Consider the following 23,239-nt stretch of genomic DNA (forward strand, 5'->3'; position numbering starts at 1 on the left):
TCTGTAAAATTCTGTAAAATGTAAATGGTTTTGTCTGAAGATTTGAATTTTGAGTTGAGACTTAAATAATAAAAATCTTAAATTGAAATAGTTGAATGATGTGATATAAAATAAACGTATAACGTAAAATTAATTTTTAGTATAATATAAAAAATAAAAAATAAATGTTTTTGATTTGATATTTTTTTAAAAAATAATTCAATAAACAATAAAAGTTTGCCAAAAATCCTTCGGTTTACTCAACACATTTTTGCAATATTCATTATTAAAAAAACATCACATTAAATACATATTTATTTTACAAAATATCAAATCAAATATTAATTATTTTTTTTTTTATTTTTTTCAAATATTCAAAAACCTAAAAAAATCGCTGTCAAAACAAACAATTGATCAACCAATTTGATATAAAAGAAATAATACTAATAATAATAATAATAATAAAGGAGGGCAGGGCAGGGCAGGGCAGGGCAGGGCAGAAACGAGGATAACTCAACCATAGTTAAGTTAAGTTAAGCCTGGGTGAGACTTTGCATTCGTTTCATTTTACCCATTCCCTTTCGCCTCTTCGTTTCTTCTCCACCCTCCGATCCCCTCGCCCCATCGCCGCCGTTTGTGTCCGTGCCCTACCACCGACCGACCAACCAACGCCGCCGTACGGTCGCCGCCGCAGTCATCTCTCTTCTTCCATCTATATCTATATATAGTTTGTATAATTTTTCGTTTGTTCGAATTTGTCTCTCGCAGATCGAAGATCCAGTTTTCTGTCGCTGACTTCGCGGTTGGTTCCAACTCTTTTTGTATGTATGGTTACAGTGTTTCTAATATTTGTTCGCTTGTCACGGCGTGAAGATCTAATTTTGATTGATTCGGAGGCGAAACGAAAATCGCAAACTAGGGTTTCAATATTTGGTGTCACGAGGTTTTGGTCCGTGATACGAGTTGTTTCTCCCTAGAATATGGGCGTTAACAGATGTTTTTGACGGGATGTGTGACGTGTATATATTGTTTGTCGTTCTTAGGCTAACTGACTTCTGTGTTCGGTTGGTAGGTACGACCTGCGTGATAGATTCTCGTCCCTATTATAATCTTTTGCATCTCATACGATCTTTGGATAGAATGAATATGTGATAAACTCTGAACAAGTGCTGCATTGGATATATTTGAGTCTCTGGGTTAAGAATCATTGGGCTAATGATATATGGTTGAATGTTGTGATAGGGGATATGTGTTGACAGTTAATCTTTCTAAGGCAGCTGAGTAGCCTATTTAAAGTGTTTGTTGGGGCCTGAAATTTCACCTTGGTTAGTATTATATTGGTATCATAACTCATACGTACTGTGATGAGATTTTTTTTTTTTTTTTTTTTTTTTTCAGTCTCTTTGAAGAACAATAATGAGAATGAGCATGGTCATTTGGCGGGATTGTCAACCGGCCCCTTCTTTTCTTCTAGAATTGATTCTTGCTGAGATAGTCTAAGATCTTTGCTTGTACTAACCTGGGGTTGATTGAGGTTCTTTTTAATCCCGCTTGAATGGACCCTTTTACTCTTAAACTGGTACATGTGATATCTTATGTACCCAGAATTCTCATATTTCAGAACCTTTCACTATTTATTTTCTTCTCTAAGAAAGTGGAATGTGTTATCTGATATTCATGCTGGAGTAACAATATTGGAATAGATGTGGAACTTGTATGACACAGAAAACAATAAAATATTACATGATCGAATGGAAAGGGATACAAATTGAGGAGGGAAAGGGTATTAGGCTGTTTCTGCTTTGGTGCAATTGTTTTAGATCAAATTGGTCATATACTTTGTAGAGTCAAAAAGTGGTGAATAATGTCTTCTATGCTGTTCGTCTGGTAACAACTCTAGTGGTTTTACTGCATGTGCTTTGTCTAGTGTAACAAAGGGTACTCAGTATTGGCTGAGTAACTGGACAAGTAGAATTATATCACTGGATAACTTTCATGTCAAACCTTTACATTTGTCTATGTCGGTACCGACAAATTTTTCACTTATGGGACTAGTTTGCGACAGGTTCCACTTACGGGACTAAAATGATAAGGGGATCCAGTTACGGGATTAAAAAAACAGTTTACCTGTCATTTTTTCATTTTTTTTATGGGACAACAATTTTCGATAGATATAATATATCTACTCCTCCCGTTATATACGAAGGATATATTTTATAATTTAGTAATTATAAAAGTGTTATAGAAAAATTACTATTATATTAACCGCATGTTCTTTTAAGTAATTTTAACAGTTTAAAAGCACTTTCAATTATATAACGTCCAAACAGTTTTTTTTTTATGAAAAGCCGCTTTTATAATAATTTATCCAAATACAAAATCGAACTGCTTGTGCTTTTGGCTTCTACTTATGCTTCTGTTTTGGCTTCTGCTTATTTTTTTAAGTAAATTCAGACAGGCCCTAAATACCTTTACAATTTACAATAATATATTACACAAATATCATTATTTTTTATTATATTATACAAATAGGAACATTTTTATTATTTTTACTATAAACCAATATAATACTAATATTCAAAAATTTATTTATAAAAAACAAATTGTATTCTTATTGCGAAACGAAGATAGTATTTTTATTTTCTTATAAATATATTAATATTTAGTATAAAAAATTAATTTTTATAATACTCCTTCCGTCCGGAAAATTTAATCTCTTTGTATAAGTACAAAGGAAATGGGCTAAATTTTCCGGACTGAGGAAGTATTAAATCACTGAACAAACTCAAATTGATAACATTATTACAATAATAATTAAAATGTAAATTTCTTTTTAATTGTTTTTTTTCTATGAAGACCAAGAAACAAACTGAAAGTTCATATTGGAGAGATAAAATAACAATAATAATTTCAGACTAAATAAACATTTTTGTTGGAAATCTAGATGAATAATTATGTATTTTTTAATTTTTTATTTGAAAAGAAAAAAAAAAGTTGAACTTTGTACATGCAATATTTGGGCCAACCCCCTAGATATTTGTCCTTTGAGATCTGCGTAACCTTGTTAGACCGATTTGCAATTTGTTTACACAATACATTTGGTACTGTTTATTTTAAAAAAACATCACATTAAATATATTTTTTCTCTCATAAAATATCAAATCTTCAAATCAGATTTTAACTTTTTACTTTTTTTAAAAAAATTTTAAATTTTTAAAAACTTCTAAATTTTGAACCGCCGATTAAGATTTAAAACTATCGGTTTCTATTTATAAAAAATGTCAAATCGAAATTGGATCTTTTTAATCACAGTTTCGATTTCAGTTTAAAAATCATTAATTTCAATTTAAACCACCAATCTATATTTTATTTTTAATATTCAATATGTTTATTACGTATTTTTAGATGAATTGATTTTTTTTTGTATGATACGAAGAAATTAAGTTAATAATAGTAATATTTTGTATTGAATAGTTGACATTTTATAAGTAGATGATATATATAATATTAATGTGTATATATTTGTATTATTTTAATAGTATTTATGATAAATTATTTTATTAGGGTATGTTTGTTTGGGGGTTTGGATTTTGAATTAGAGATTTGAATAGTAAAAATTTTGAATTTGAACAGTTATATGATGTAATGTTTTGAATATAAAATTAATTTTTAGTATAATATAAAAATAAAAATTAGATGTTATGATTTGATGTTTTTAAAGAAAAAAATAAGATAGAATAGTGAATTCCAATTCTCCAAACAAAACACACCCTAAAAAAAACGAAGGAACCGTCTGTATAATTTTCATATTTTTTTCAAAAATTAATTTTACTAAAAAACTGTCCATTTTAATTTTGATTTTATTCAAATATATATTTATTTTACAGTAAGAAAACCGGTTTCGGGCCGGTTCGAAACCGATTAAGCAAGTCTAGATCCGCATCCGCGGGCTTTGTTAGGCGCTTTTAGTGTGATTTTATTTTTTTGGTTACACGTTTTTTTAATCTATATTGATGGCGTACACGTTTTTGTTTGCTTCTCTGCACCATTTAAACTCAAACCCCTAAAACATAGCTATTTCAGGAAAAAAATGGCGCAGTGCCTCAGGCTCCGGCCTCCTTTTCTTCGCAGTCCCGAGGCGGCACTTCAACACAAGAAACCGGCAGCTATATGCAAGCTCAGTGTTCGAGGTTGTTCTCTATCGCCGGAAGATGCCCACAAGGTATCCGTTTTGTTTTTGTCATTTTGGTGATGTCCACAGGTGGTGGTTGTGTTTCTATGGGCTGTTTTTCTCGTGTTCGTTAGTTAGATTTTGTTCGCATTGTGCTCTTGTTTGATTTTTAGGTAGAATTTTTATGTGAAGTGGTTTTTTTTGTTTTATTGTAAGTCAATTTTGGTGGGCATTCTAATTAATTGGTTTGATGAATTCGAATATGTTTTGGAGAAAAGGTGTATATATATATAAATATATATATATATTATGAATTGCAAATGTAGTTAAAAAATTCCCAAGAAAATTGTGCTGTATTCCTGGTTAATGAAATTATATAGCTGGTGTGATCTTTGGTTTGCAGTTGGTGAGAAAAGTGAAAGAGAAGCTCAACAAAGAGCATCACAATCTCCCAGTGGGCAAAAATGGAAGAGATGACGAAGAATTGATCTTTTGGTTTCTGAAAGACCGAAAGTTTTCAGTTGAAGATACCGTCTTCAAGTTGACGAAAGCAATTGTAAATATAATTCTCAGCTTCTAATCATTCTACTACCGAAAACTCTAATTTTTCTCTTTTTTCTATTTTTTCTTTGGGCTCTCCTGATTTATTTGGAGCTTAAACCTATTGTTTCTTGTGTTTTTTTTTAAAAAAAAATGTAATGAAAAAATGAAATAACAATGTAACTTAAACACCCAGCTGTTGCATAGTCAGTGAATTACATTGCTTCAGTTATAATATCTTAAACATTGACTGATTGCACCCTGAATTATCTTTTTATCTAATTCTAAACAGGGCTGGCGTCACGAGTTTGGAGTATCGGAATTGTCTGAGGAATCTGTTGGCAATGTAGCGAAAACTGGAAAAGCTTACATACATGACTGTCTTGATGTATACGGCCGATCAGTGCTGATAGTGGATGCATCAAAGCATTTTCCAGGGGTAGATCTAAGATACTAGTAACTTCACTTTCATTGCTATATATATACTTCCTGCATTACCTGAAGTTATTTGCTTAAGAGTAGAACAACTGCCTGTTCTTGCTTACTTTGTGATCTGGGTTCTGGATGTACCCTTTTATTGTTTTTTTTTGTTTTAGCTTGATGATGTTCTGAAAAGATCGATTTTATCTTTCGGTAAAGAGTTGTTTGTCCTTTGATGTTTAGAAAATAAATCAAATCAGTTGTCTGCTCATGTTGAAATTAAGTTGATTAATTAAATTATTAATGTTCAACAAACTATTTAAATCATTGACAGTAGTTATGAATGGAACATTAGTTGTATTGGAAAATGTAGAATAATAATGATATTATGTGTATAGGAAAACATAACGTACTTATTGTCCTAGAAAATAAAATGTAGGATATCCTAGAAACTTGTAGAGTATTTTACATAGATGAAAAATAAGAGAGTGAAAATACCAGTTTATAGTTATGATGTATCACTGTTGTTTCTGTTGGATTAAGTACATTGTTAGAAATTGAAGCAAAGTGACTATTTCTAATCTTTATATCCTGGGGAAGTTTTTAAATGACATAATCGTAGCTTAATTTATCATATTGTGATTTTTGTGGCACGAACTGCCAGGAGTGATGCAGCCTAGGCCAGACCATAAAATGTTCACTTTCTCCATTTTCTTTATGATTTGTGCAATTTATTAACTTTATTAGAGGATCACCAGAACCTACAACTAGTTCTAAAATTTTAGCACATGTTCAGTTTTATGTCTAATGTTTGATTATACACCATCAATGCAGGAGCATGGACTGGACGAAGATCAGAAGCTTTGTGCATTTATGATCGAGAAGGCGCTGGAGAAACTTCCTACTGGGAAGGAAGAAATACTGGTTATTATTGATCTTCGAGGGTTTCGAACACAAAATGCTGATATGAGATTCTTAACATTTGTGGTAAATTCATACATACCGTGCACATTAAGTATGTAAATGTTTTCAATCTTTTTACTCTGCATCGCTTCATTGATGGTTCTTCTTCATTTCACGGAGGTAATGGACTGAGGAGGAGTCATCTTTTTAATCGTTATTGGTTATTAAACTATGAAATATTCATCGAACCTGTGGCCTTCTTAACAACATGGTTCTTTTCTAAGTTCTGATCGTGCCAATTAATTTTTCTACTTATTTTTCTCCCAAAAATTGTTAGTGATATGAAATGCTGCTGGGATTTTAATCTTCTTATTTCATTTACAATCCCCTGGCTTATGAAATGCTTCCGGCATGACCAATTTTGATTTCGTGTGTTTTGCTTGTGTGCAGTTCGATGCATTCTACTACTACTATCCGAGTAGATTGGGTCAAGTACTTTTCGTGGATGCTCCTTTCATCTTCAAGCCATTTTGGCAGCTGGCTAAGCCATTGATGAAATCATATGCATCTTTGGTGAGCACTTCTTTGATGCCCTTACATGTTTGTTTTTCCTTAAACATCTTGTATTTGTTCTTTGCTAATTATTCGAACCGAACATTCCTTCTTCATCTGCACTTTTCACTAATCGATTTACCTCAGGTGCGATTTTGCCCGGCCAAGACTGTTAAAGAGGAGTACTTCACCGTAGATACTGTTCCGACCAATTTCAGGGAATGAAGTGAACGATAAGAGGCTGCTGGCACAATTCGTGGAGTGTGACCGTTTATAGAGTGAAGTTATTCAACTTCAATGATCAATTAAAGATGGATGCTATATTTATTGAACGATGAGATTTTGACTGTTTAGTTGATGTTTAAAATTAATTCGAAATTGAGTCAGATTTATTTTTATTTTTTTAATTAGAATTTTGATTTAATATTTTATAAATATATTTTTATTGAAACTAGATGTAGAAGCCATGGATGATAAATATGTATATATATATTATGATTCAGAGGCAATTAGGCTTTGTTCTTTTTTCAACAAAATTTTCTGACATATTTTTCAAAAGAAATTAATATACTGTACACTTAGACGATTTTTTATAGTTCATGTAAAAAATATTCTTTTAAATTCAATAGGGTACTTCATATAAAAAATATTCTTTTAAATTCGAAAGGATTGTCTGGTAGTATGATGGTAGATTTCTGACCAAGAGACTATGGGTTCAAATTTCAACATCTCCAGATCATCTACCACACTTTGCCTAGTGTCGAATTACCGTAATTTATTAATTGATAGGACATATTAACACACAATTTACCATAATTCGTACATAAGTGAATTATTTGTGTGCCAACCCACTGCGGGGTGGCCGAGTGGGCTAATATTTTGGCAACTCAACCTACAGGCAGATGGTGAGTTTTAAGGGTGTGTTTGTTTGGGGTTTGGATTTTGAGTTGGGATTTGAATAGTAAATATTTTGAATTTGAATAGTTGTAATATAAATAGGTGTTGATGTAATGTTTTGAATGTAAAATTGATTTTTAGTATAATATAAAAAATTAAAAAATATGTGTTTGATTTGATGTTTTTGAAAAAAAAAAATGAGATAAATAGTGAAAATCTAATTCAATCCTCCAAACAAACACACCCTTAATATTAAAATATATATGTATATACTTTTTCATGTAATTTTTTTTTAATATTAGTATTTTATATGTATATAATACAAAAGATGTATGAATAGTCAAATTTATCTATAAAAAAAAATAAATTAGTTAAACAATGATAATGATATTTTTATAATAATATGTAAATTATAAGAATTGTTTAAGGTTTTGTAATAAGCATAATTACTAAAAATAATAATAATAATAATTTATTTTATTTTCGCAAGCCAAAATAACAAAATAAATATATTTATTTTAGATTTAAATATTATTAAAGATATAATATAAACAATAATTATATTTATTTAACTCACGGCCTAATCCCCGTTACGAGCTAGCCCAATTACTTCCGCAGTGTGCGTGGATTGATCCATTTAGATCGTATTTTACTCTTTTTAAAAGTAGGGTTGGACGGACCAACCCGACAGACTCAATCCATTTTAATAGTTCTAAATATAACACATTGACATACAATAATGTTTGATAAATTGCAGCTGCAACACAAAACTATATTTATTGTATATATTTGTTTTTACACTTATTTATCATTTTACATTTATTTATTAACACTTATACCTAAAAGTAAGAATAATTTAGTCTTTACACTATTATATTTATCCACTATTATTAAAATAATATTATTATTTAATCTGCGGTACAAAAAATAAATATAAATTTTAGAGGTGAAGAGAAGAATTATAATTTTTAATGAAAAATTAAATATCGGAATAAAATTTGGACTATTACGTAAAATGTTCTAAAAAAATTAATTACATACCATTTGTATCATTAATTTGAAATGTATATACTCATTTATGCTTTAGACATATTTTATACAATATGCTTTTGGATATTTTATATTACACTATAAAATATATTATTTACCTCCATTCGTTAAATTTATCTCATATTAATTTTGGCAAAATCAACGAATCAAATATTTAATTATTACATTTTATTCAATATTTATTTACAACAAATATCATTAATTTTATTACATTATATCTCTTTTATTTACTTTATTTTTTAACTAAATTTTTAAAAATACTTTCAACTACCTTTCATTTTTTTATTAAAATATTTATTTTTCTTAATTTAAGTGTCGAGTCCAAATAAACTAATTTTTAATGGACTGATGAAGTAATTGTTATCAAAACTATTATATCGTTATAATATGTAAAATTAATGTAGAAATATTGATATAAAAATATAAATACTAGACGTATTAAAAATGAATTGAATAACTTTATTTTAACAATAAAAATAATAAAATATATAGTAGAGTGAGCAAATATTAAATTTTTAAGAATACTAAAAATGAAATTAAAGATTGATTTTTTTAATAAAAACATAAAAATAATATATAAATTTGAACAAAATAAAATGATATATTTTATTTAAAAAAATATATAAAAAGATTACAAAAAAAACATTACACCTAAATAGGTTTTATTAAAATATTACCTAAAATTTAATTTATTATCAAACCCAACCCTATTTCTACATCTCCATAGCAATTGTCTTCCTATTCATCGTCGTTCCCGTGATTTCTTAGCTTGCTGGGTCTACAGTGGAAATCTACAGAAAAGAAGAAAAGAATTGTAAGTATTGGTTTTCTACTTCATTTCTATTCAATGGGAACCTAAGTATAATGCGGTGTCTTAAACTTGTATTAGTGTTGGAATTTGATAGAATGGCTTAAATTTATACAGAGCTTCGATAATTTGACGAACATGTATTTATATTCAGCATTTTGAATTATGTCTTCTATGTAAAATATGGAAATAGGTATGCCAAGTCTACCAAAGTTAACATTATCAATCTATTTTATTGCTTCTTTGCGTCCGAGAATTTCAAGTATAATTTGGTCTTGCATCTTACCCGTTGCTTTTAAGTGATCTCTAGACTAGGGTTTGTTTAGTTTTCATAGATTTGCAAGTTGGATTTGGAGTTTTGAATAGTAAAATTTTTAATTGGAATAATTGTTTGATGTTGTATGAATAGAATTTAATGCGATGGTTTTAATATAAAATTGATTTTTTTAGTATAATATACAAAAATGATAAGTATGTATTTGATTTGATTTTACAAACACAACCGAAACTGGAACTTCAGTTGATTTTATAATATTCTTCTGTAGTCTTTCTTTTAGTAGAAATAATTATGTTGAAAAGATTTCCTCTTGTTCTAACTTTTTAGGTCACCTCAAAGTTGTTTTTGATGACATTGGCAAGCCCATTGACCAATGAATTCAAGTATGATGGTTGGAGAGCTAAGGTACTTTATGTCCTTATTTGGTTTCTGTTTTGCTAATTTATTGGAAGAAAGTCATTATGAATTTTTTTAATCTGGATTGCTAATGAATAGTTACTATTGGAGACTCTTGATGTAGCGTTTATAGATTGAATTTTGGAGTTTATTACTTTACCCGATGCGAGAATTTAATTGTTTAACAAATAATGGTAAATTCAGTGATTTGCTCTGTTCCAGTCTAATTCCTCTGTTCATAAATTTTCATTCATTGCAACATTTAGATGTTTTTCATTTTTTTTTTAATTTAAATAACTCTGTATTGTTACGTGACTATAACTATAATTACTTAATTCTACTTGAAAATGTTATATCGAAATGCAAGTGTTTTTAGAAAATTGAAATCGGACCCAAAATCTCTCCTGATGTGCAGGTATGATGTTTTCCTGTGTTTAAAATTCAGTCAACTTATTTATATTTTAGCAGTTTATCCTTTGATGAATGTAGCTTTTGGAATTTTATGAATTTCAAATGTGCATTTTAGTGTTATGTTAGAATGTTGTATCTTCTCTAGTTCACTACATTTGTTTCTTGATTTTGGTGGTTGTGATTTTTTTGTGAAATCTTTAGTAACTTTTTTATTCATCCAGTTGTCATCTGTACCAATTGTAAGTGCTAGAAGACCCTTCCGTCTGAAAGTATATAGCTCAAAAATGAGTATATCAATTACACGTCCTGACGATTGGCACCTTCATCTTCGTGATGGTGAACTTCTTGAAGCAGTGGTTCCTCACAGGTTGATAATTTCGAAGGGTATTTCTAGCATTATTGTTTTTGTTAAAGTTTTATCACGACATCAACTTTAATGATCTTTTTTCAACTTTATATATAATGATTTGTCCCTAATCTGTACAAGGATCATTTCAATTACAGTGCAAAGCACTTTGGAAGAGCTATAATCATGCCAAACTTGAAACCTCCAATCACTAACACTGCTGCTGCATTGGCCTATCGCCGCTTAATTTTAGAAGCCCTTCCTGAAAATAGTGACTTCACTCCTTTGATGACTCTTTATTTAACAGACACTACAGACCCAAACGAGATCAACCTGGCAAGTAAGTCCAATTTGATATAATGGGCTCATGTGATTATTAGAGTATCAGTGTTTTCTTTACTTGTCTTCCTGATGGAATTAAGGCATGTGGTAACTATATTATCATATGTTCTTTCATCTCATGTACTCTGTTAAATACTAACTCGAAGAAAAAAAAGAGCAGAAACAGATTTGTTCTTGCTTTGGCAAATAGAAAAATGGGTCCCCAACAATAATTCAAATCACTTCATTTTGTTCATCTGTAAGAGAATGTATGTTGTTTGTTGAGGGAATTTAAATCTTGTCCCCTTGAATGTTACTTTAATTTGAGTTATATGAATATGCCGAAGTAATATTTTTCCGGAAACATCACAATGTTGGCTGCTAGTTTGTTTGGTTTTGATTTGAGTTTGAGTTTTTTATTTGATATGGTATTTTATGAGAGAAAAATAATGTATTTTTAACAAAGCCCGTGCAAATAATGGTGATTTTGATTTTCAATCAAAACCAAGCACACGCTACAGTCTTGTGAAAATAACTTTTCTCTTACCTACACCCATAATAACGCCTAAGAGGAAAGCTAGTAGATCTAGGCAATTTGTATGCCCTTGTTATTATTGTCCTTCCTTTCCTCTCTTTGTTCTGAGATAGAATGATTTTGTATTCCCGGCAAGACTGCCAACCCCTTATTAACCTTAAAGGCTGTGCCCCTTTGTACTAGTAGCTAATGCATTAACTTCTGAAAGAATTTTTTCAAATTGTGCCACTTTTGAGTCTTTATCTCCTGTTGCTATTTTTATTTTTATATTCTTCTACACTGTCCAATCTTTGTGTATTATTCTAGAAATGAAAGCAGAAAAAACAGTTGAATCAAAACATTTGCATTAAAAGATTTATTATTATTGTTATTTAATTTATAACTACTTAGCTCCACACTTACCTGCACACAATAGCAGTTTCAAACACCTCAAAGGACCAGCAAAACAAAGCCAATTTACTCTGGTAATTGCACTACTATTAATTGCATAGACATTCAATGACAAGGCGCATGATTAATTGGTGCTCATTTTTTCGTTTCCTGTTTAACAAGCTAACATATATATATATGTATGTTTAGCTTATGCATGTTCTTTATCTCATGCATGATAAAGTGAACTTGTGTCCTGCTGGTGCTATTACAGGAGAGAGCGGAGTTGTATTTGCTGTGAAATTGTATCCTGCTGGTGCTACCACTAATTCTCAAGATGGTGTAACAGATCTTTTTGGAAAGTGCTTACCTGTACTTGAGGAAATGGTTCAGCATAACATGCCGCTGTTGGTAAGCTTATTTCTGGTGATATGTGAGAATTGTGCTCAAGTTGACACTTGTTAGACCATCTTATTTTCTATACTTCCAAGAAATCTATTTACTATGCAATATTTATTTAGTATGCATAGGTGTCTGTTCTAATTCATTGGATTGCATATTGATGTAATTGGTTGTTGGAATTTGATTGTCTTTGATGAGCTAATGCTCTACTAGATCTAAGATAGCTTATTTTTTTGAGAATCAAAATTTATAGCAAGGTTCTATTTTAGAGGGGCTTTTGATGTCTTAAGCTTAAGTAAGATGTTCCTAAGAAGTGCAGTACCGAAAACCCGAACAGGCTAGGAAAGTAAGAATTCATTTTTTCCCCTTTGGATGTTAGAAAGTACAAATCATGAAATGTTTATGTTTTTTTGTCATACAGAATCTCTTATCCCATCTTGTTAATTAATATAAACATGGTTATGTTAACTAATATGTTATTTTGTTAGGCTTCTCTTTCCCCACTGCCAAAGTTATGCTAATTGATATCGCTCTAGGTCCATGGAGAGGTAACTAGTCCCGAGGTTGATGTGTTTGATCGTGAAAAGGTGTTCATTGAAACAATTCTTAGTCCTTTAATTCAAAGGCTCCCGACATTGAAAGTTGTCATGGAGCACATTACCACTTTAGATGCTGTAAATTTTGTTGAGTCGTGCAAGGAAGGTATTCTATCACCCTTTCATGCTATATAAACATTTGGCTGTTTTATATAAATATAATGGATCTTCATTTTGTCGTTATTTAATTTTGATCATATGCAGGATTAGTTGCAGCAACTGTCACGCCACAGCATCTCATTCTTAACCGGAATTCTCTGTTTCAAGGAGGATTGCAACCTCACAATTACTGTCTTCCCGTACTTAAGAGAGAGATACACAGTAAGGTTTCTAATCCTCAATGGGGATTTAGCTGATTAATCATTCCTTTTTATCGCTGATGACCATCTATTCATTATTGTTATCTTATTTATGTTGACAGTTGACACTAACATAAATAAAAATACACTCTTTCCTTGTCGACACATCAACAAACAATGTCTCATTTATCAATTGAAAGCTTACTATTGCCCCTAGGTTGTGGAAATGTCTATTTTCCAATATTCGAACCTGTTGGTATTGTAGCAATTCAGTTCAAGTTTATTTGTGTCAAGATTTCAATTTAGTTTTCTAGTGTAGCATTGTATGGACCGGACCATGTATATATAGTCTCAAATTTATTCAATATCGAAAAAATACATTTTTATTTCCAACATTGGTATGGTGCTCTAGAATTGAATTTTCCCCAATTATCTTCTTTAGTTCTAAACTAAGGTTATGTAGGTTACTATTTTCCACATCCCTGCTTCGTTCAGTATACTTTGTGCAGCCAGAAAAACACATTTTTTGTGAATTTTCATATGTTCTTGGGCATTGCAGGACAGGCAATTGTGTCGGCTGTCACAAGCGGAAGTAAAAGATTTTTCTTGGGAACCGACAGTGCTCCACATGAGAGAAGAAAAAAGGAGTGTCCTTGTGGATGCGCTGGAATCTACAATTCTCCAGTCGCTTTGTCTGTCTACGCCAAAGTGTTCGAAGAGGTAAATTTTAAGACATTCCATGCTTGTAAAGACTAATTTTCATGTTACTCCAATTCATTCCTTGTTATTGTCTGGCGCAATGGTCATTACAGAGGATGTGTATAATATATGTAAGCATATTGATCGTCACAGGTTGGTGCACTTGACAAGTTGGAGGCATTTACGAGCTTCAACGGACCGGATTTCTATGGACTTGCAAGGAACACAACGAAGATCAAATTGGACAAGGCGCCGTGGAAGGTGCCAACGTCATTTACATTTCCCTTTGGAGATATTGTTCCAATGTTCGCCGGTGAAACACTTGACTGGCTGCCGTCTTCCATCTAAAAAGGCTAGTTTTCGACATCTTTCCTGCCTTTTTGGGATTTTTTTGGACTTCAGTTTTGCCGAAATAAAACATACATAAAGGAAGTTTAGTTTGATAAATCCTGATGGCTTTAGAGATATCTGTGTTGTTCAAATGGTATATTGCTTTATTTGACGAAGGAGCGGACAACAATTATTAATTTCTTTTATAAAATGATCGTTCAATGTAAATATCTTATATGAAAAATTAGTGCTTATTTGGTCTGATTTAAATATTATCCGTTCCACATAAATTGTTCACATTTTCTATTTTCGTTAGTTTCACATAATTTGTCATATTTTTTTTTTAATTTCTATAATTAGTTTGACTATACAATAATTATTTTTTAGTAATATATTTTTAATTATTTACTAATTATATTTCATTTAAATTTTTGTATTTATAGTAATCAGACAATTTATTTGAGAGACGGAAGAGAGTAAGTATATTTTGATACGCACTATTTTTAAATCTATTTTTAAAAGATTAAAAATAGTGCACTGCACTCTTAGATGAATTGAAATATAATGTTAGAAATCATAACTAAATAAAAATTGAAGGGATACATATATATATTTATTTTATGTGAAATAGTTTGTTTGTATTGTGAAATAGTTCGAAGAAATATATTTTTATTTAAAATATAAATAATTGTGTAAATAATATAAAAATAATGAATGTATATAATATATTAATTTTTTAAAAAAATATGTGGTTGTTTTATTCATATATATATATACTTTTAGATACGTAATAAAATATTATATAAAATATAATAATATGTTGGTTGAGATATGTAAAATGTTTTAAAAATTTTGGGTTTTTTTTTTTTTGTGTTGATTTAAAGAATTGACGTGGGGTATAAGGAATTGTGTCATAATATAATAATTTTTGTGAGATGATAAAATATATATTTAGAATTGTAAGAAAAAAAATTGAAAGCAAGCAAACCCTTTATTACATACAATTTGTATAATTAATTTGAAATGTATGTACTCTTTTGTGTTTTAGACAAATTATATGATTTAGATATTTAATACTTCTCCGTCTCACTTACAGTGTTTATCTTTTTATCTACGTCTATCTCACTTACAGTGTCTATTTTTTTTTATCTATGTCTATCTCACTGTCTATTTTTTTATTTATGTATGTCCCACTTATTTTGTCACTTTTTAAAAAAAAAATTATACACTTTAATCTTATTTTAAAATTTTTAATTTTAATTAAACTAATTACTTCTCTAAATTTTAATTTAAAATTATTTTAATTAGACACTTTAGATGAACGAAAGGGAGTAATATATTATATAAACTATAATAATACGAGATGCTACTTCTATAGATTGAAATGTAACTTTAGAAAATATAACTAAATAACAATTAAAATTCCATGACAATATAAATTTTAAAATTTATTTTTTTAGGTTGTACATTAGATAAACTTTATATATGTTTTTAGATAATTAATAATACACTATATAAAACATAATAATACATTGCTTTAAATGTTTCTGTAAGATATTCTGAAAAATTATTACATACAATCACTGTGATTAATTTGAAATGTATATACTCATTTAAATTTCTCTATATAAATTGATATAAAATTATTACTAAAATCTACAAATGATAGGGTTTGTTTGCCCAATAAATTTTTTTTTTTAACATAATTCTCAATATATGTATTTTATCTTCTCACAAAAATCAAAATTTTATCATAAAATATTATTTTTATATTAGCGATACAATTTTCTCTATCTCAAGTATTAAAAAAAAAAAATTAGCTAGAACATCGATTTCTTGATCTTGGGGAATCCCGGCGAATACCTCCCGGCCGTCGTTAATGGTAACCACCGGAGAGATGCGGTCCCTAATAGCATCAGACAACACCACTCGGTTGAGACTAATATCTGGCTAAGGAGGATCAGTATAATTTCCTTTTCTGATAATCGCAAAGGAGTTTGTTTGCAGATATTTTTTTTAACATGAGGTCCAAAATTATTTTATATTCTCAAAAAAATCAACATTCAATATAAAATATTATTTTTATATTATCAAAATAATATTTTACACCTCTCAAGTAAATATAAAAACATTAAACAAAAAAGGTCATTAAATTTGCCTTAATTAATAATTACTATAAATATTAAATTATTCGCAATTACACTTTAACTCCTATAACAAATCTCAATTATATATACTGGAATTGTATCCATCCAAATTATAATATTCGTATCAACGGAAAAGTGGTAGGGACTGCGATGGCATTCACATCAAACCGACATAACTCCGCCCTTGACGAGCAATGGAAAGTATACCACATGAAAGATTATTTTTTATCGTATATATGGTAGAGAAGATGAGTTCATTACATCCGTAGATAATGTATTCGGTAGCCTTTTGGCTATCGAATTCGATATGAATGTCCAACATTATATTGTTTTGTTTTTTTTTTTCTTTTAATATTTAGAACAATGTTTGGACATTAATTTTACATTGTTTGTTTGTTTGTTTTTTTTTTTTCCTTAATTAAAAACTGATTACGGATTAAAATTGGGAAGGTGGTGGAGTTTGCTTTATTGTTTGAAACATAAACATATTTGAAATATATATATATGATCACAATTGGCCATATAATATTCTTTTAAAATTTTCTACACTATTTTATTATTTTTTGTAAAAATATACTACATAGTTATAGTTATGTACTACAAAATATTACAAAGACTGACATTTTAATTTAAAAATCAAAACCCCACATTAGGATGTGTTTGTTTGAGTGTTGGATTTTGGGTTTAAATTTTTTAATAACAAAATTTTTAGTAATTGAAGGTTTATTTTTTTAAACAAATTTCCCCAAATTTTATTATTTGGACTCTATCTTTTTTCAAAAAGGGTGTGTTTGTTTTGGGGATTGGATTTTATATCCACTGTTCATCCCATTTTTTCTCCAAAAAATATCAAATCAAATACCTATTTTTTATTTTTTATATTATACTAAAAATCAATTTTAAATTCAAAACATCACATCAATACCTATTTATATCACATCATACAACTATTCAAATTCAAAATTTTTACTACTCAAATCCCAACTCAAAATCCAAACCCCAAACAAACACACCCAAATATATTGTTTCCTCTCACAAAACATCCCATCAAACATTATTTTAATATCAAAGTCAAACAAATTTTTCTCAAACTTAACCAAAAGAAACACACAGTGAATATTTATTTGATATTGTATATGTAAAATTAATTTTTATTATAATATAAAAATAAAAATAAAATATTTAATTTTATATTTTCAGAAACAAAATTAAATAGTAAAATATATATATTATTTTTAAAAAATAAACTTCAAAACAACGTAACCATAGAATTTTTAATATTTCTATTAAGTAATTCTTCTCAACCAAATATCAAATCAAAATTTTATTTTTTTCTTTTTTTATAATACAATTTTTTTTAATTTAAAATTTTAAAATTAATAAATTTTATATCATATTAAACAACTATTAAAATAATAAAAAAAATTACTATTAAAAATTCAAACCCATTAATCAAACACACCCATAATTAAAAACATTAATGTAAAAATAATATTTACTCGAAAAATCATAAAAATTCAAAATAAATATTTTAAGTGGTACTACCATTACTAGGGTGTGTTATTTTGTGTGTACTTTTTTTAGTTATATTTTTTTAAAAAAATAATAAAAAATATTATTTGATATGATATATTATTAAAAAAAAAAATGTTATATACTCTTTCCGTCCTGCAAAATTAGTTGTGTTTCTTTTTGGCGCAGAGTTTAAAAAAATTTATTTTATATAGTTAATTAGTGTCATTAGTTAATGTAATATATGTAATAAAATATTATTTTAACTATTTTTATTTTATGAAATATGGAAATAAAAGTTGAAATATATATTTTTTTATTTAAATTTAATGTTTTATTTTAAAAAATATTATTATATTGATTGTAAATTATGTAATTAGATAAAAAAATTAATTGTAATAATTTAAATAGAAAAATAACAGCCGTAATACTAAAATTTTAAATATAAACAAAACATCAAATTTTTTTAATTTGATTGTTGGTAGGGATAGTTCGATATTACATATCAAAATTTATAACCCATATGTTATATATCGTACCAAAATTTTTTAGTATGTTATTTTATCGTAATGAGATATTGTACCAATAATTTGGTATACCGAATTTATAGATGAAAAAATATTGAATTATAGAAATAAAACATATTGTACTAAATACCGAAAATGCCAAATTTCAGTATACCGAATTTTTTTTTGTATGGTATCGATATTTTTTTTAATATACCAAAAAAATTGGTATGGTATACAATATAGTTCGGTATTATCTTAATGCAGTATGGAGTCATTTCTAATCGAATTACATGTATGATATCAGAATATAATATTTTACGCTGAAATATAAAAATTAAAAATAATTTTACAATTTTAAGAATATATTAGAAAATTAATTATTTTAGTATCAATATACTAAATTTTTGATATAAACCGATATATCAAATACTAAAATATCAAACTGTATTAGCATTTTTGGTATATATTATACCAATGCTAAAAGTATATGCAATTGTCGTACTGAAAATGTTCGGTACGGTATCATACCATATAAAAATTTATGATATACAATAATTTTGACACTTTAGTATTTTTTTATGCATTATTTGAGCAAATTGATATTTTTCACTCTTAATAATAGTGATAAATGAATTTTTTTAATTAAATATAAAAATCAAATTCTAAATCAAATTTCATGATTAACTAATTTTCAATCGTAAAATATCAAATCAAATATTTTTTATATTATATTAAAAAATTAATTAAAAAATTTAGATATCACATAAACACTTATTTATATCATATTGAATATTTATTTATTTTTATTATTCAAAATTCTAGCCCTACTTTTAAATTTACAATAAAATAAACAATAAAAGTTAGAGGTATTAATAATTGAATAAAATATAGTTAAATTTGTAATTGTAATTAGTATTTATTTAATTATTACTATATTAAGAAATGTGACTAATTTCTGAGACAATAAAAAAAGAAAATGTGGACTAATTAGTTTTTAAAAGATAAATAAATAAAATAAATGTTGCATAGTAATTTTTAATTAAAAAATAAAAAACTTTAAATAGAGCAAACTTTTAGAACTTCCGTTCGTTCATAAATTTTTGTTTTGAATTTAACTATAAATTCATTAATTTTTCATTCTAAAATATCAAATTAAATTTATATTTTTTATTTTTATATTAAATAGAAATTATTTTTATATTTAATACATTTATATATATACACGTATGTGTATATATAGAATTACTTCCATACAAACTATTATTTTTCAAATATATATTAAAAAGTCTATTTTAAGTAAATTTCAATAAATAAATACTAAGTAAATATAAATATATAGAAAAATAAAGAGAAATAATCAAAATTTTAATCGAAATCAATACGTAAATTCTACATATTTAAAAGACATTCCAAATATATTTTAAAAATCAAAATAAATGATCAAAATTTCAAATCAAATTATTCATATTTTTTCAAACATAATATATAAATAAATATATATTTCAAAAATAATTATTATGGAGTAATAGATATACACAAATATATAAATTAATATAAATATATGTTAATAATAAAAAATAAATGTTAAATATTTATATTTTGTAGTTAAAATTCTAGTTGAATTATTTATTTGGTATGAGTGTATTGAAATTATGATCAAAGACCATCTTATTCGACAAGGGAATAAAATATAAAAAATAATTATAAACAAAATAAATTGATAAGTAAAATTAAAATAGGCCAAAAAAATTATAATAAATTTAAAGAAAATAAAAAATTTAATGAAAAAAAGGATATTAATTTAAAAACAAAAAGAAATATAAAATTGAAAAATTGAGTACAAAATAAATTGTGTTTGTCGGTTCATTTCATACCGTTAATAAAAATAAAGGAATATAATGGTACTTTCATATGTTAAATTTTTTTCTTAATATATTAAAAAATAAAATTTTGTAATAGTAAAATTTTAATTTTAAATATTTATTTGATGTTATATAAATAAGTATATGCTATGTTTTATGTTTAAAATTATTTTTTAGTATAATATAAATAAAAATAAATATTTAATTTAATATTTAAAAAGAAAAATACTTTAATAGTAAAAAAAAAAAAGTTGAAAAAAATCCAAAAGAACATAACCATAGAATTTTTAATATTTACTAAATCTTCCTAACTAAACATCAAATTAAAATTCTGTTTTTTATTTTATTTTATATTCAAAATATTGTATCAAACATTAATTTATTAAACAATTATTAAAATTAAGAAATTTTACTATTAAAAATTTAACTCATAACTCATACACACCCAAAAAAAACATTAATGCAAAAATAACAATCCTTACTCAAAAAAATCATAAAAATCCAAAATAAATATTTTAAATTGTTCCATTACTAGGGTTTGTTATTTTGTATGTGTACTTTTTTAATTATGTGTTTTTTAAAATAAATTTATTTGATAATCTTATGATATATTTATTAGAAATTATGTTCTATGTTTTTCTAAAGAAAATAAATAAATAAATAAACTGTTGCATAGTTTTTTTTTTTTTTTTCAATAAGAAAAAAAAAATCTTAAATAGCACAAATTTCTGGGGCTCCGTTTGTCTTCCAAACTTTACTTTACTATAAATTCATTAATTTTTGTGCTAAAATATCAAATAAAATATTTATTTTTTATTTAATTAATATTTTAATATGATAGTTTAGGAATAAAATAATATATTTTTACTGAACCGTATTATTAAATAATGTGAATTTGGATTTGAAATCCAACCAAACACACCCAATGTAATTATATGAATCTAAATAAGAGTAAAAGTAAGAGTATTTATTTATAATGGATTATAGAGTATTTAACAAACAAAAATGTTTAAATATTTACTTTATTGCCGAGTGGGTGAGTATCGAATTTTTATACATTTAAAAATATTATTAAATTAATTTTTTAATATTATAAATATAAAATTTTAAAAATACTAGATATCATAAGATACACAAGTAATTTTTTTTATTATTATCTCTTCATAAGAACAATACAGTAGAAGTGTTCAACAATCAATAAATTATAAATTTTAATATATATTAACCAATATAAATAACTATATTCTAATTTATATTTATGAGTATGAATAATATAAAATATAAAAAAAAAAATACATAAATAAATTAGTGCATCATGTAGTTACCGTGTACAATACAGGTTAGAGTCTACTATATAATATTGTCTCAGACACATATGACACATGATAATAGTACGGTGGTTGTCTATAAAATAATAAATATTTTTATAATCTATAAATGATTTGTTTGATTGTAATTTAAAATTGATTTTAAATGAAATATTAATTTGAATTTTTTAAAAATTATATTTGGGTAAATTTATTTTTAGTCTCGGATTTGACTCCTTTTATCATTTTATTAATTTGAACTGGACTATGTTTCAAAATAGTCTTCAAAGTAAAAACTTTTCTTTAAAATGGTCTTCGGGTGCCGGCTTGCAACGTTGGCCCTCCGTTGCTGACATGGTGATGTGACTCACATATTATCGCTACGTAGATTCCATGTCAGCGACATGTGAAAATTTTTTATTTTTTATTTTACAAAATATCTTGTTAAACTGTTTTTTAGTATCGTATTTTTGACCTTTTTATTCTTTTAGGACTTTAAATTGACTCTATTTGAAAATAATCCTGCAAATAAAATTGTTTTGCTAAACTGGTCCTCCGATGTGTCACCGACGTGGTGATAACATGTTAGTCATGTCAGCACCTCATCAGCAACGGCGGACCAACGTGGAGAATCCAGCACCAAAAGACTATTTTAACAAAAAAAATTTACCTACGAGACTATTTTCATACATGATCCATTTAAAATTCTAAAATAATAAAGGATGTCATATACGGACTAAAAAATTAGTTTACCCATAATATTTTAATATGATATTTGTAAAACAAAAATAATACTCCATCCGTCCCAAAAGTAAGTATTCATTTGTTTTTTCACGTAATTTTAGAAATATTAGTATTATATTGCGATATAGTAGGAATAAAGTAGAAATGACTAAAATAACCTTATTAGTACGTGTGATATAAAGGTAATGATATTTGTGTAATATATTGTAAGTTGTAAGGGTATTTGTAATGTTAATTAGATAGTACAGTTACTAAAAAAGAAAATGAATATTTTGTTATGGGACGGACTAAAATAAAAAAATAGATACTTTGTTATAGGACAAAGGAAATATATTTTTTATTAAAAATTGTGTGAAATAAATAGTATTAATTTTGATTTAAAATAGTAAAATAATAGATCGAAAATCTCTCTACTTTCCAAAATATATATAAAGATATCTTACATAAATTATCCTAACCTAAACCAAAACTTTGGACGAATTTCAATAGCTATCTTTTATGTTGTATTTCATCAAACTACATAAGAGAATGCATTGAGAACACTAGTTTGTCACGTACTTTGTTAATGTTTGCAAATAAAATTCGTGGATGTTTGTTAGTTAAGCATTCGAGCTCGTTTGTAATGTTCGAACTTATTTCGTTAAGTAATTTTATTATACAAGTTCTTGTTCATGTTCAACTTGATTAAACTTATTTGAGCTCTCGTTTGAATATGATTGATATTTTATTTTATTTTTTAATTCATATACATAGAATATTTTATTTTATTTTATTTATTAATTAATAATTTCATAACATATATTAACAAGCATTCGTTAACAAGATCCGAACTTGTTTGTTAACCGAACGAGTCTACT

General features: G+C 26.9%; 2 protein-coding genes across 7 annotated transcripts in view; both read left to right on the top strand.

Annotated features, from left to right (window-relative positions):
* The first annotated feature begins 493 nt into the window (after positions 1 to 493).
* Positions 494 to 23,239, top strand: part of LOC127252899 (protein MODIFIER OF SNC1 1) — a 35,191-nt gene continuing 12,445 nt past the window's right edge. For 2 of the 4 annotated variants that reach the window (XM_051277280.1, XM_051277275.1), the window contains exon 1: positions 494 to 655. Coding sequence is in view for 1 of the 4 variants with exons in the window: in XM_051277282.1 (XP_051133239.1) it covers positions 4,070 to 4,201; positions 4,554 to 4,706; positions 4,983 to 5,129; positions 5,945 to 6,097; positions 6,464 to 6,586; positions 6,713 to 6,790 (786 nt within the window). In the remaining 3 variants the exon portion in view is untranslated. Of the gene's footprint in view, positions 656 to 747; positions 782 to 4,062; positions 4,202 to 4,553; positions 4,707 to 4,982; positions 5,130 to 5,944; positions 6,098 to 6,463; positions 6,587 to 6,712; positions 7,020 to 23,239 lie in introns of those variants that run through there. The other 2 variants (XM_051277282.1, XM_051277277.1) reach the window with 2 other exon arrangements.
* Positions 9,213 to 14,567, top strand: LOC127252900 (dihydroorotase, mitochondrial-like). 3 transcript variants are annotated; one of them, XM_051277283.1, is made up of 9 exons: positions 9,213 to 9,326; positions 9,925 to 10,002; positions 10,626 to 10,771; positions 10,909 to 11,090; positions 12,250 to 12,386; positions 12,914 to 13,079; positions 13,178 to 13,294; positions 13,832 to 13,992; positions 14,125 to 14,566. In XM_051277283.1, the coding sequence occupies exons 2-9, from the start codon at positions 9,946 to 9,948 to the stop codon at positions 14,317 to 14,319; spliced, it is 1,161 nt and encodes a 386-aa protein (XP_051133240.1). In that variant the 5' UTR covers positions 9,213 to 9,326; positions 9,925 to 9,945; the 3' UTR covers positions 14,320 to 14,566. The 3 variants fall into 3 exon arrangements, with proteins under 3 accessions (XP_051133240.1, XP_051133242.1, XP_051133241.1); XM_051277285.1 differs by lacking the exon at positions 9,213 to 9,326 and having other exon boundaries at positions 14,125 to 14,567; XM_051277284.1 differs by lacking the exons at positions 9,213 to 9,326; positions 9,925 to 10,002 and having other exon boundaries at positions 10,670 to 10,788; positions 14,125 to 14,567.

The sequence above is a fragment of the Andrographis paniculata genome, unplaced genomic scaffold (assembly GCF_009805555.1).
Source record: "Andrographis paniculata isolate CXL003 unplaced genomic scaffold, ASM980555v1 Contig49END, whole genome shotgun sequence".
NCBI lineage: Eukaryota > Viridiplantae > Streptophyta > Magnoliopsida > Lamiales > Acanthaceae > Andrographis > Andrographis paniculata.

Bases quoted from the DNA above. Each gene is read 5' to 3' on its own strand.
- LOC127252900 (XM_051277283.1), top strand. From the start codon at position 9,946: ATGACATTGGCAAGCCCATTGACCAATGAATTCAAGTATGATGGTTGG. The intron at 13,295-13,831 runs GTAAGGTTTCTA...TGGGCATTGCAG, and splicing joins ACTTAAGAGAGAGATACACA to GACAGGCAATTGTGTCGGCT. The intron at 13,993-14,124 runs GTAAATTTTAAG...TGATCGTCACAG, and splicing joins ACGCCAAAGTGTTCGAAGAG to GTTGGTGCACTTGACAAGTT.